The following is a 14,445-nucleotide window of genomic DNA, read 5'->3' as shown; positions in this document are numbered from 1 at the left end:
CAGTGACAGTCAGTGGCAGTCAGGAGAAGAAGAAGAAGGGCATGCTTGGACTGGGACAATGGCATTCTTAGGTGGGGAGGGACACGCGGAACTGCTTCTGTTGCTGAATTAACGCACGGCTGTTGGTGTTTTCACTTCTGAGCTTCTGAGAATAAGAAAAGACAAAAGAAAATCCACTGGAAAAACCTGATTTCCTATTGGGAAAGCATCAAAAGAGGGGCGGGGAATCGACGCACATGACTCATTTCCCCACATTAAGAGTCAGCAGTAACGTAAATACTTTGTTAATTTCTGAATCAGAAATGTGAAGGAATGACTCAATAACGCATGGCACGGTTTACAGCCAAGCTTTCACTGTGGCGTGTTTACACACACACACACACAAAACGTCGGGCTATTAAAGGGGCGGTATCATGTAAAATGGACTTTTTTGAGCTTTTACGTTGTCTTATAATGTTATTCCCTCGTCAAAAACGGACCTGGAGGGTTGCCTTGATTCTTTCATGCATGTTTGAGAAATCCTTTAATCTCCTTGKCAACCAGTTAGCTGTGCAAAACACCTGGTTGGGCCTAGCTTTACCTCTTTGGAGGATTTAAGCTTCCCAGATTCTGATCCATAGAGAACCTTTCCCCTATGACTACACCACTCAGCTCCTTCAGACTAGCCAGCAGTAATTAGCAAAGATTTGTTGGACTGTGCATCTGCCAAGCTCATTATAAGAGCTACTTCTCACTGCAACACTGGCTAAAGGGTTAACAGAGGAGTGATGTTGTGAAGTAAAAAAACCTCTGGTGTATAAAGCTCAGAGAGGCGGCGTACCTTTAAAACATCCCCTGAAAGCATTGTTGTCTGTTGTTGGGGGAAGAAGGTTTTTAAAAGGCTTTACTTACCGACGCCTCTGCTTAGTCAGGGTTTTCAGTCCGTAAACGAGCCGCTGTCTGTCTGACTCAGGTGAATTTCCAGAGTCGTTAATCCGTCCTGTGTGTGTGTCTCTCTGCAGCGCGGTGATCTGGCCCGAGACGCTCAGCAACATCCACAAGTTTCACACCTCTCTGTCCTACCTGCTCATCTGCGTCTCCACAGGTCAGTAAACGCACCTCTGTCTGTTTTATGTGCCAAAACGACATCCATGTCGCTTATAGTTTTTCTCTTTTTTTCACATTTTGTCACATTACAAACATAAACAATGTAATTAATTAGTTTGATTTTTGGTTAGAGCAACATAAGGAACATGTAATTGTGCAGTGACAGAAAAACGAGGCGTGGTTTATATGTTTGTTTTGTTAATAAAATAACAATAGTAAAAAATAAAGAAGTAGTTCAAACGATTGAATTCAGAAGTCACTTTATTAGCAAAAGCACTCCAACTGTGTTAAGTATAATCTGTGTTTGAATCTAGATGGACACCTACCAAAAACCCACAATAAATGTTTTTTGGCCTCATTGGCCCCGATAAAGTGTCGCCCAGGGCATGGAGCCGAAGTCCAAGCACCACTGAGCATCTTTTTCAAACATAAATCTAACCTGTTAGTTCATCAGGTTAGATTTATGGAGAATTTAATTTTACTTTGGAAATCAAATTAAAAGTTTGTTCATGCCTTGCAATGCTTTACATAAAGCAACGCAAATATTATTGTTGCTAAGTTAAGGAAGATTGATATATTTTTAAAAAGTTTAAACTTTTGAAGTTTCACAAAGTGATTTTTTATTGGTGAAATGTGAAAATCAGGTTAATTGGCCTCTCCAAATTGCCCCTAGGTATGAGTGTGTGTGCATGGTTGTGTGTCCTGCGTGTCTCTGTGTTGCCCTGTGACAGACTGGCGACCTGTCCAGGGTGACCCCGCCTCTCGCCCGGTACGCTAGCTGGAGATGGGCACCAGCAACCCTCCCGACCCCAATAAGGGACAAGAGTGTAAGAAAATGGATGGATGGATGGATGTGAAAATATTGTTTATCATCTGTCCATATTTGGCAATTGATTTTATGTTTTTAATTTGTTAAATATGAAGAGAAAATCAAATCCAATTGGATTTTCTCCAGAACAAAAGGGAACAAAAAGAAAAAGTTGTTTTTTTTAATTGTCGTTTTTAATGTGAAAATATGACTTTAAAAAAAACATGAGGAGAAACTAACATTCTTCTTTTGAAGTTTAAAATCTGAATAATGAAAGCACTTACTGGAGAAGCCATGACTCATTTTCCAATATATTCCTACACAAGCACCTAATTATGAGGCCTGATTAGATGTTTGTTTTGTTACGTTATTATTACCGATCTTCTAGAAAACGTAAAGCTGATAACTGTAGTTCTCCTTTTGCAGTGGAAATTTGCAGGCCACCACACAATACTGAACACAATACTGAACATTTGTGGTTGTGTGATGTGTTAAAATACGAAGGGAAGTCTATATTTGAGAAGGTGACACAATTAAAAAAAAGGTTTTGGCTTAAAACCAGCCAAGTTATTTGATCTGTATGTGAGAATATTAAAATGTTATTGCACCCATGGCAAAGTGTGGGAGGAGTTCAACTGCATTTGCCTCCTGTTACAAAGAAGCCTGTAATTATCTCACTTTCTGTTGTTTGAAGCAGTCGGCAGCTCTTCCTTTAATCCTAACAGGCGAACTCTAGGGCTACCAAAAACAACCGCCTCAAGTGGTGGTCTGTTAGAGCCTCTCTGTTGTGTGTGTGGTTTGGTTTTTGTGGAGAGCACAAGTCTGGTGAGAGCTTCCACCTCCCTAAAAACTTCAAACAGCTCCTTAGAGCCCAAACACAAATGAAATGAGAGGTTAGGCTCATTAACAGAGCAGCTGTTTGTGTGTCATGCTCACCTCAGAGTGGCACTCGTAAAAATAATTAAATAAATAAATGAAAAAATCCCAGGCAGTGGAAATATTTCAGCTGAATCAGGCTGTCACAGTTTAATAACCAAATGAGAAACGTTTAGTTTGCATGTCTGGAATATGATGACTGGAGACTTTTCGCTTTCCTGTCAGAGGAGTTTAACAGTTACACAAAAAAGAGAAACGTTATCTAATTGTATTTAAAAAAAAAAAGCAATAACTCCAATGCTGAAAACTGTGGAGTGGTATAAGGTCCAAAATTAAGACTGCTGCGCACCAGGCGGTGGCTACTTCCTTTTCACATGAGGCTATAATTATTATGAAGTGACAGCTGCTAATGTGATTAATGAGAGGCCGGCACTAGCAAAAATGAAAAAGAGAGTACACATTTGTGTTAGCATTGTACTGGCATGTGAGCAGCTTGGTCACCCACTGGATAGCCAGCTACTCTGCTGTCCAGCAGGCTAGTGTTAACATTGGAGAAGCTAACGACTAGCGTACATGGTTTAGGCACACACTTCATCAAGAAAAATAGTGGACATAAAATATCCATATGTGTATTGAAATGTGTTCTTTTGATACATTACATCACATACAATTCAACATCACATCAAGCATGAACACAGCATTGTACAATACAGAGCTGAAGTTGGCTTCTGGTTGCAGCTTCTCGAACGTTCGGGACAGGAGACGTCACCAGGACCGATCAGTCAATCAGAAATAGAGATTTGGAAACATGTGGCCTCATCTCATTACACAGCTAATCAGAAAAATTTAATCTATGACTATTTTCTACCAAATTGTTCAATTTCAGACAAAAATCAACAATGAAATGTTAAAAAAAAGATGCCATTGTTGGTGAAAAAAAATCTTCATGGCCGAAGCAGTCWCTCACTTTCAAGGAAGAGTGACTTCCTTGAAAGTGAGAAAGAGACAAGTGTGTAATTTCAGAGAATAACACGGTATTACCAAATTCATAAGTGCTTGAAGCTAGTAGAAATCAATTATTCATGTGGAATCTATGAGTCCCAATGCATTTTAAAAGGCGTTTGCGAACGTAGTTAAATGGGTGTGTAAGGTCAGTTCTGTTGTGTTGGTGTGTAACTACAACACTTTCATTCTGAAGCTGTATCTGTTTGTTTTTTTTTTTTTATGGACAGTCCATGTCTTTACTTCCCATCACATTAATACAAAACTACTTTTTTTCCCAAGGTTACTTTGTGCACGATGCAGGCGATATCATTCTGACRGGACACGGCAGAGGATCATGGGAGTTCCTACTCCATCACGCGATGGTAAGATGTTTGTGCTCGTGCTTTCGTTTTTAACTCGATCTAGCTGACGTTTCTGGTTCAGACAGCATAGCTGAGTCACAAGACAAAAGAGAGATAACATCAAGTTCTGCAATGCGTTGGACAAGTTCCCAGGACATGGAAAAAAAAGGAGAGTTGAAGTTAACCTGATGGGTTGTTAACACAGAGAGTTTCGTTTCACCTCTTTTTTTTTTTAATCAAACAAGGTGTAGATGACTAAAGAAAACAGGATTTCCATTGATGCAGAAACATTGCTGGACTTTTGTCCCACTTAATGTTTTTTTTGCTTTAAATATTAATGAATGCTAATAGAATTTCTACTCAGTATGTGTCTATTAAATCTAACACATTCAACTTTTACTGCAATAGCATAATCTTACACCGAAAAAATGAAAAAGTAAACTTTTAAACAGATTGTGGCGCTCTAAGATGGGACTGGACATTATGGTTGAAAAACGTATTATGATGTAAAGGTTTCACAACAGTCGATATCGATAATTATTAGTGTTGTCTAGGCCTGTTGCAATAAACAATGAATCAATTAACTGATCAATTAAAACAAACGCAATAATTTCCATTTGTGTGATTTATCGTTTGTCTCTTTTCTTTCTCCTTGTACCAAAAACTGGATGATGTTTTGGTCTCAGGTAGCCTCCTTTTTTTTTAATAAAGGACAATTTTCTTTACAGAGACGTCATAACTTATTTGTTGTTTCTGTTTACTTGTTTACTAGTCACGATTTATTACCGTGCTTTAATCTTGAGAGCTTGAAATGTAAAAATGCACAAAAATCTTTTATTGTCTCAAACCAAACATCTCAGTTTTCCAGATTTTTGAGTTCAGGGTGGTTAAAAGAAGTAATTTTGTTTCAAAAGTCATTTAGAAATGTCAACAATAAACTGGTTGTGCTTCGGTGGAAGGATAATTCATCTTTGCGATAAGTACATACTACTTGGCACACCAGTCTCAATCTCCTCACTCATCTTTTCACTTGTGTTTCATTGCTCACCGCAGTACAAGACCGTGCTGCTTTGAACTAGGTAATCCTCCATTGGAGAGATGTTTTATAGGTCATGTGATTAATTGGTATTATGTAATATTAATACGTTAAACTTTTTAGATTAATCTCATGCGTTAATGTTGACAGGACTAATGATTATTGATTACTTTTTGTTTTGAATATCTGAAATACTCCCAGAGTGAACCGGTGCCGTGATCTTTCCTTTTTTAGCCACAGCTTTCACTCCACGCTGTTGTTTTTCTTTATTCTCAAACATTTATCAGGCTTGAGAACTGCTTCTCCACAAGTTACTCAACATGTTGTTGCTGGGTAACCAAAGAGTCAGTTGGTCTGTTGATACCATCAATCTAGGTTAGCTTGCCGTGAAAGGTTGAGCAGCTATAGTCTTTCCTTTGCCTACATCCCCCACAATGTTGTGCAGTTCTGGACAAGAGTTCAGGGAAGCTATTGAACGTTCTGTCAGATGTTATATATTGCTACTGATATCACGATTGGTATTGTTAATAATTTATTGTCCAAAACCAAACCCGAGGCTAGCCGTCTGTTGGTACAAACAGCCTCACCGTGATGTTCTGTCTCCAGGTGATCTGGTGTTTCCTGTACGCCCTCTACACCCAGCTCTTCATTGCCGGTGCTTTGATCGCCCTCTTCGTGGAGGTCAACAGCATCACCCTGCACTTGCGGCTGATGCTGAGGCTGGCCAACGCTCAGTCCTCCTCCATGTACCACATCAACAAAATCGCCAACCTCTTCACCTACGTCATGTTTCGCCTCGGCACCCAGTTCTACCTCACCTGGTACATCGTCCACAACTACTCCTGGCTGGACCATGGCGGATACTTCCTCGTCACCATCATGATGATGAATATCATGATGGTGATCTATTTCTATCGTTTGCTCCGCACGGACTTCTTTCCCCGAAGCAAGAGGTACGTGGGACAGAACGGCACGCACAACAACAACTCCAAGAAGTTTCTCAGCGACTGACCAGGGGGAGTGGCTCACTGGACTACCCCATGTATTTAATGTAAGACTGAAAGTTTACAGATTTTTTTGTGTTTTCATACTAACATATGCTTGTGATACCAGATTCACTGCCAAAGAATAAGCTCCCCAAAACACGTAGACTTTTTCGGGTGCTGCTTTTTCACAGAAATTTTAAAGTAGGAAATTTTAACTAAATTCAACAGAAGTCTAAGTGAAAACTGACAAATCCTTGAAATTGTACAAGTTTTGGCGTAATGGACAATGTTTTATTCGCTGAAATACCTAGAAGGTTTCTTCGATGTTTTGTAAAAATGTGATCAGCATTTCTCTTGATCACTTTTCAACTGAAGGTTAAAATGTAAGTTTGGAAGGACTCAAGCTTTGGGCCTTTAGACCAATTTTTTTGACCATCTCATATAAAGCATAAAGTAACTACATAATAAAATATACAGAGTCGACTGGGTAGTGATAGCAATGAGTGGGATTTAATATTAAATTCTGTATCAAACTGTGTATAAGCACTGTGTGCTAATAATTTGCATGGATACATAAGAAGTAGGGGAAGCTTGGCTTTATGGAATGTGATTCTTAAATTGACATACTCAACATTAATGGAAAGATAATAACAAGCAGTGTGAAGTAAATAGATTTTGGTCTGTTTTGTTTTCTTGTGAGCAGTGATTCTTTTTAAAAAGTGATCCACTAACGGTTATGAAGAAGTGACAAAAACCACCTTTAAAGTTATTGATTGTTTGATAATGTAATGCTTGTAAAATGCATTCATTAGTCTTATTTAACAATGAAAAGAATGATGACCATCCCATGTCTGTAAGCTAAATATAAAGAATATGCCACAGATCTTTCCTTTGTACTAATATTAAAGCTGGGACTAGTTGGGATGACAGCAATAGAATAAGAATACAAACAACTTGTACCGCCTAGTTTTCAATGGAAACATACCAACGAGAGAAAACAAATTAATAAAAATGAATTATGTTAAGTAATGAGCTTTAGAGATGTCCATAAATGTTGCCAGTTTGCCCTCTCAACAATTAATTTGTCTGCTATTCTAGGGTTTGTAGGAGTATTTTAATATTTAAAATCAAATCTAAACAGTTAAAATGTTAGAAATACCTTGTTTACACAGTTGTATATTAGGGATATTAATGTTGAAGTTCTGTGACACTCAAGTATTGCTCAAAACATAAAAAGTGGCCCTAACAACTTCGACCTGAGTGACTATTGTAGCCTATCAGTGAGTGAATGAAACGCAGTTAGCATAGCCCACATGAGATTACAGAATTAATGGTTGTTAACTTTAAAAAAAATCCAATTATTGATTTTATAATAATCTTTGTTTTAATTTTAATAAAAGTGTTGCATTCCTGACATTTTTTTTCTTATTCATTCCCAGCCTAAATGCTACAAGCTAGCTGCCTATTTAGCTTACAAACATGAGAATGGTACTGATAGTTTCATTAAAATCTCTCTCGACATCAACATTTTATTATAACTAAAGCAAAAAAAAGAAAAGAAAAGAAAAGAAAAAGGAAGTTAAATACATTTAAGTACAGTTACAATTTACCTTCATGGGTGCCAGGTGGATTTTCTTATTTAATGTGATGTTGCTAATGTTTTGAGTCAGGTTGACTGTTGTCTGCTACTTTAAATGGGCACTGGATACAAACGAGGTACTGAAATTATTTGTAACTTTCTATTATTTGCTGCCAGAATGCTAACATCTTGTGGTAATGTTACACTTGTCCATTGAAGTATATGTTAAGAATAKTTCAGTATGTATTTGAAATGGGTAATCGCGTTTCGTCTATTGCTTTTTGTACAGCACACTCACTATATGGTATGTTGCAATATATTTTACATCTGCATGGGGAAAAGTGTTTTTTTTTGTAGGGGTTTTTGACTAATGTTGACACTTGGAATTTTCTGAATTTGCATTTTAATATTGTATAATTATGTGAACCAATCCCTCTGTCTCTATGAAGCCATGTCTCCAGGTATGGCTGAAGAGATGCTGGAGYGGACAGAGTTGTTCATGACCAATTGAACTGCTAACGTGCTATGATGCATGATTATTTTTGGTCCTTCTTTGACTCTTTGATCAAATCTGTTTCTTTCTGACTCCAGTGGAGCTGAAACCGGATCTTTCTGCCATCTGTTCACAAGGAACAATAACCCTGAAAATAATCCTTCACACCGAGCAGGCAGCAGCACAATCGTGTGGTCAGACACTGTGTATCTCTTTTGCTGGTTTGGTTAATAGCGACACTTTGGAGATGATCAACGTATAAATATTGAACCTGATTGACATATGTCTCTTTCTCTTATTTCCTCAGAAATGGATGTAAAACACTTTGTAAATATTTGTCCTCAAGTGCACATTCCTTTAGATCTTTTTGTTTTTTTCATTTTTAAAGATGTACGTGTTTGTTGGCTCTAAGTGGACTTGATCATTCCATAAGTCATAACTGCTGATGACAGTAAAATTTTACTGACAAGTTTATTCCTCAGACACAACATTAGACGCCCTCCAGTCTTCCTCGTTGAAGACTGGAGGTCAGTCTTGCTCCATGGAAGACTGGAGAGAAACATGGACAAGTTTGTACCCTGAGACATTAGCAATATAACCTTTGATTTATTTCCRAAAAGGCATGAGGACATTGCAAGTGCTAAATCATCAGGGCATAACAAAACAAGCCCCCTCTAACTCTCTTTACCAATAGTTAATAGTCATAATGTTGTGGCTGATYGATGTAAACTTCATTTTATATTTCAACCACCGCCAAGAAAAAAGGCATAGACGGAGCTGATGTGCGCCTGACCTTTGCTGTTGTGCCTTCGCACCAAAGTGCCTTTTGAACATAAGCAGAGACTACAATAACTCTGAGTTTCCCTCACAATGAAGGGAAGGCGTTACAACAGTTATTTCAATTGATCATGAGCACAATAATCTAAATGACTCTTGTATTRAAAGTGTCTTTCGAATCATTGAGTGAATAAAAAAGCGTTTAATATCACAGGGGTCATGATTTCTTTCTGTGTTTCAGTTTGCATGTGAAAGCTGAAAAATATATCATTTYTGAGGACATCTTGTCCACAGCACTTTCTACCAAWAAAATCTTAAAAATTTGCCCATCCAACGTATGAAGCCAAAAGTTGAGACAACTGAGTTCAATGAATTGTTCAGCCCAGAAAATACCATTGTTCAGTTGGATGCTAAATATTACAAATCAGAAAKGAACAATCAAAAGAGCTTCCTAGCTGCATTTCCATTGACYATATAATTGCACAATTTTACATTYCGAAAATATTTTTCKCACAATGGAAACACGCCCTGTTATGGTCGGGTGACCTGTCCAGGTTGAGCCAGCCTCTTGTCTATTGACAGCTTGAGATAGGCACTGGAACACCTCCCRWCCCYGATGGGTTAAGGGTGTAAGAAAATGGACCAATGGATGGATGGATGGAAACACACCAATTTCAAAAACACTAAATTTTTGATAAAATGTTTAGGTGCTAGGTAGAGTTAGGTTGTTTGGGTTAGGATTAGGGAATACAGACAAAGCTTTGAGCACATTTGCAATGGAAATGCAGCTACAGATGATTAAATATCCTGTTGTGCAGCCAATTCAATRTCAGAAAACAGTAATATAAATATCAGAATGACAACCCCGCTCCCTGCCCCCAAACTACAAAGTACCCAAATTACAGGTTGGAGTTCTCTAAAATGTTCAATGTAAGATTATGCTACTGCCTATGGAATGAGACTTTAATCTCATAAATCTGACTTTTTTGCTCAGAATTCTTTTAAAAAGTCAGAATTCCAGCTCTGCTCTCTGTTTACACACACGTCTCAAAYAGTGGCGCTAAAAGAGCCAWAAGTCAGTAGAAATCTGAGATTTAAGCCAGATTTTCTTTTGTGTATTCAAATTTAGTAAATTTGAAAAATAATTTTTCTTTTAAAAATTGTCAGGGATGCGATAGTGGAGACTAGAACAGATTCCTGGCAGTTCTTCATTTTGTCCAGCAGGGGGCCGAGCAGGGGAAAATGTGGGAGGAAAGAATGAATCCAGGGGAACTGAGTCAGCAGCTGCTGCGGTCCCTCTCGGCTGCTCCCCACAACTTCCGTGGCTCAACTCAAGCCCCATAAATAAATGTTACCTTTTTTTTTTTTTACTAAACACGGAAAGCGTGAGTTGCCTTTGYGTGGAGCAAGAGGCGTCTTTTGGGGGAGTAAGAGAGAAGAGGACCATCTTGAATCGCTGAGGTATCCCGTAACATCAACTGTAGCTAAAACGCTACCTCTCTATAGTTTACTTTAGGAAGCTCATAGCAACGTTCTCTCTTTTCAGCTTTTTACTTGCGGTTTGTTGTTACATAAAAGTTTAAAAAGTCGCTACAGCTGAACGTAGACGGAAACTAAATGAAGTAAATTGTACTTCTTTTGTCTTCAGTCGGAGCTTTGATGAACAATAGGATTAAAACAGACAGTAAGTGGCTCAGTACTGATTACAGTTGCCCCGGCTACCTTCATTTCATGAGTAATCAACCTTTGGCTCCTTTAGGCTGCCGTAGCTCTGAGGACGTCTCGGGATATGTGTGTAGTAGTAGGAGCCTGTATTCTATAGCCTGTGGGTATAAAAGCTGTAAAAGTACCTAGTAAAGATGTACGAATTTAGAAGGAGAAATATTTATTCAAATTATTTACTGAGCTAGCTTGTAATCTCGAGGAAATTGATGTTATATATTTAAAAAAGAAATGTTTAACATTATATATTTTAAACTTTTTTTTACTTAAAAAAAATTAACATTACAAGTCATAACCTAGTGCCACGCTAAAGTATTTCTGATAATGTTTTGAAACCCAGTMTACAAAAATAATAATTTACCATACCCTCCAAAATGGTAAAGATATGTGGAAAGCCTTAAAATATATTTTTATTGCAGTAGCATTGTCTCCCACTGAAAAATGTAGAAAAATAATTACCTTTGATTTTAGTCATTTTATTCAACAGAAGAAAAAAAAATCCAAAAAGCTGGATTTGTTTTTAAAGAGGCCCAAGTCATATTTGCATAGCGTTTTAAGAAAAACTGACGATATCATAGTTGCTTTTTTGTGGCACTGTGTTCCTGGAAAATGCATATTACTGCCCTGTTAAGCGAAAATTTATCGCCAGCTGGCTGTTCATTTATGCCACTGTCTCACTTCTGTTGCTAACCCATGTGAGTCTGGGTGCTTTCTGTGCAAAATACATTTTAAGCTTGTCAGTATGGGGGTTAAGTGTGTAGAGAGCTATGTGCAGTGTGAGAAGGACAAAGGATTCCCCAAAATGCCCTGTATCTAAAGTTTTTCTGTCTTAAATTTCAATCAAAGCGCCATTAAAAAGTCTTAAATTTGACTTGCTGTAACCTGCAAATACCCTGTATTGCAACCACATYGTTGATTCCAATATACATGTACTATTCTGAACAAGATGGCATCAAAAGTGGCACATGCACTTCAAAAACGGTCAAATCTGTCAATTTTATTGATCCACACGACACACACMTTTTTCATTATCCCTGCACTATGGCAACATTATGTGACAGCAGTTGAAACGTTTGTGTTTTTCTCRTCCAGACGTCATTTACCCCGAGGCTTCATGTCTCTCAGAGTTTCAGGCATGAGCGTTTTTCCTCCGGTTCGCCGGGACCGGGTCATCGCTCAGCTGCCTCAGGTGAAAATCAAAAGTGGGAGCGTCAACTTTATTGTTTTAGAAAATCAATATCGCTSTCACTTCCTCTTCCTTTCTCTTGATTTTAGGCTTTCAGAAAGGAGGTGGCTCTTCACATTACGGAAGAATTCAACAACAAAGTGAGGACRGCCTGCCAGGAGCAGCGGACCGGCACTGTGGGGTGAGAACGGACACCTGAACTCTCTGTGAGTTCGGCTTGACGTAGTTTCATCGGCTGACTCTTCTACCATTCCTTGTGTCAGATTTAAAATCTCCAAGGTCATCGTGGTCGGTGATCTGGCTGTGGGGAAAACCTGCCTGATTAATAGGTAAACGCTGCAGRCTAATRAATGCATGAAGCGTGGTTTATTCATTAAAATATTTACTAATGTACAAACATTAAGAGCTGGATGTTATTTTTATTACCTCTGAGAATATCTGCAAACATTGTTGAGTATTAGTACTGAGTTTAACTGTGTTTGTAGTTAAATTATTAAAGATAGCAGGAAGGAGAGTGAAGCCGCGTTAAATATTGTCCTGTCAAACATAATGGGGTATATGCCACGAGAGGTGGTGACGTATTTCCGTTTAAATTTATGCCACATAGATTGGTTCCGGGTCCTGCTTTCTCCTATTGTTTTTACCCAAAGCTGCAAGATCTGTACCATGAACAAGACGCAAAAATTTTAATATCTGCGAGCTACTGGTACAACAATTGAGTTTTGTGGTGTGTCGTTGTGTCCAGTAATTAGCCGGTACCATCCAGTGCTTAGTTTTTTCATTTTCCTGCTGATATCAAGGCGACAGCGGACTGTAGCCAAAACTTAGCCACTACAGCTAACACCCGGTTTGTAGCTGCCTGCTATTTCAAAGCTTGAGAATATTGAAGATCCAGCGTCAGAAACGGGAAGATGGAGGTTAAAAGGGAGCTGTACGTGCTTCGTTTACTGGAATAATTTGTTGGAGGAAAATAATGCCGGAGAAAATCCACTGCAACGGGAACAGGCTGAGAACAGAGGCAGCGATATTCGGCACAAGGCAAGTCAATACGTGTGCGTGGGTTGATGCGTTTGTGTTATACGGAGTATGAAATTATTTTTAGGCAACTCCTTAGCTTTTGTTTATATGACAATTATATAACATACATTTAACATGCAGTCGGAGCGACGAGCCCCTCTGATACTGAGCAGGGTAAGTTAAGAACAGCCGAGAGCAGCAACGCTTCAGCCTGATCCAAACCACACAGGTAGTCAGTCAGATTAAGGCCCAAAACCTTCGCTTTACAGCCGTTTAAGTGGCACCRATCCACATAAAAAAATAAACAGAACAAGTGATACAAATGGTACAAATGATGTATTTCCCGAATCCCAAAAATATGACATCTACTTTTGCTGTTTCATAATTATAATCCATGTTAGAGCGAATTTTTCCACTTGGCTGCTTTAATCTGTTCTTGCAATGTAATTTCTCCTTTTTATTTCTCTGAGATTCTGCTTAGAAAATGAGGCTATGAAGTTACATTCTCCTGCTGCTTTTTGTTTTTAAAATGGTACATTTAGGTTTGCCTGGTCTTTTATAAACTAATGCCTCTTATATGCATCATTTTTTGTATTACTGTTGGTAATGAGCAAACCCTTTGCTTTGATTGCTAGTAGTTTAAATTAATTTAAACTTTAAAATTTCAGCTGCACACTTTCAAGAGTATTCAGATTTTAACATGCATTTTCTAAGTAGCAGTGTTGTTACACCTCTGAAAAAATTTTTGCAGTTTCTTTGAGATGCCAGAACTATTTCACTTAAACATTTAATTTCCTGAGATATTGTCAATTTATTTTCAAGCAAAACTCTCAAAAAGAGCTGAGGATTTATTAGTTTTGATTACTTTGTGCAGCTAAATATGAACGCCTATTAGTTTTTTTTTCTTTTTAATTTTTCAGGTTTGCATTGTAACACCTCATGATGTGTTTCTGAGCCATGATCGCTGTGCTGATTACCTTTCCATTGGATCCAAGCACCTGGACCAGCTGACGGTCCACTGTCTGCCGGATCATCACAACGTGGAATAACTTTTTATTTACTTGGTTAAACTATGATCTGGAAACCGGAGCACCAGATATGTAAAAATCTACCTGCAGACTTTGTTGGCTACCCTGACACTGCAGTCATCCTGGACGGGGCTGAGCCGGACTTCCTCTCCTCCAGTGACGAGTTTTCATCACTAGTAAAGGCAAAACAAGTCTTATGTCTGATTAGCTGCTAGGAAGTATATTATATATTCACTGTTCATTTTGCAATCCTGTTTGTACCTACAATAAAATGTTATCTTTTTTTTCCCCTTTTCTCTGTGTTTACATTATATCTACATTAATTTGCATGTAGATCGGGAATTCAAGTGAGATGTTAAAATGAAACACTTTTAGGTAATACCAGCAAAGAAATGTGAATATTAAGTAATATGTAGTTGGTCATATAATTTAATATACTGAATAAGGCTGGATGATATGACAAGATTTTTTCATACCAGATTTGATTTTAATCGATTCCTCCCGT

The 14,445-nt window shown here is 38.2% G+C and overlaps 2 protein-coding genes across 4 annotated transcripts in view; both read left to right on the top strand.

Annotated features, from left to right (window-relative positions):
* Positions 1-9,198, top strand: part of tlcd1 (TLC domain containing 1) — a 10,190-nt gene extending 992 nt beyond the window's left edge. Inside the window, exons 2-5 of one of the 2 annotated variants that reach the window (XM_008424916.2) lie at positions 1,002-1,084; positions 4,055-4,137; positions 5,759-6,203; positions 8,309-9,198. In XM_008424916.2, the coding sequence (XP_008423138.1) occupies positions 1,002-1,084; positions 4,055-4,137; positions 5,759-6,163 (571 nt within the window). In that variant the 3' untranslated portion in view covers positions 6,164-6,203; positions 8,309-9,198. Of the gene's footprint in view, positions 1-1,001; positions 1,085-4,054; positions 4,138-5,758 lie in introns of both variants that reach the window. The other variant, XM_008424915.2, reaches the window with a different exon arrangement.
* Positions 9,199-10,240: 1,042 nt separating this feature from the next.
* Positions 10,241-14,445, top strand: part of rab34a (RAB34, member RAS oncogene family a) — an 11,941-nt gene continuing 7,736 nt past the window's right edge. Inside the window, exons 1-4 of one of the 2 annotated variants that reach the window (XM_017308066.1) lie at positions 10,241-10,448; positions 11,802-11,898; positions 11,985-12,076; positions 12,159-12,224. In XM_017308066.1, the coding sequence (XP_017163555.1) occupies positions 10,336-10,448; positions 11,802-11,898; positions 11,985-12,076; positions 12,159-12,224 (368 nt within the window). In that variant the 5' untranslated portion in view covers positions 10,241-10,335. Of the gene's footprint in view, positions 10,449-10,537; positions 10,672-11,801; positions 11,899-11,984; positions 12,077-12,158; positions 12,225-14,445 lie in introns of those variants that run through there. The other variant, XM_017308067.1, reaches the window with a different exon arrangement.

The sequence above is a fragment of the Poecilia reticulata genome, linkage group LG13 (genome assembly GCF_000633615.1).
Source record: "Poecilia reticulata strain Guanapo linkage group LG13, Guppy_female_1.0+MT, whole genome shotgun sequence".
NCBI lineage: Eukaryota > Metazoa > Chordata > Actinopteri > Cyprinodontiformes > Poeciliidae > Poecilia > Poecilia reticulata.
Note: the sequence above shows the minus strand (reverse complement) of the source record. Positions and strands in the feature narration are given on the sequence as shown.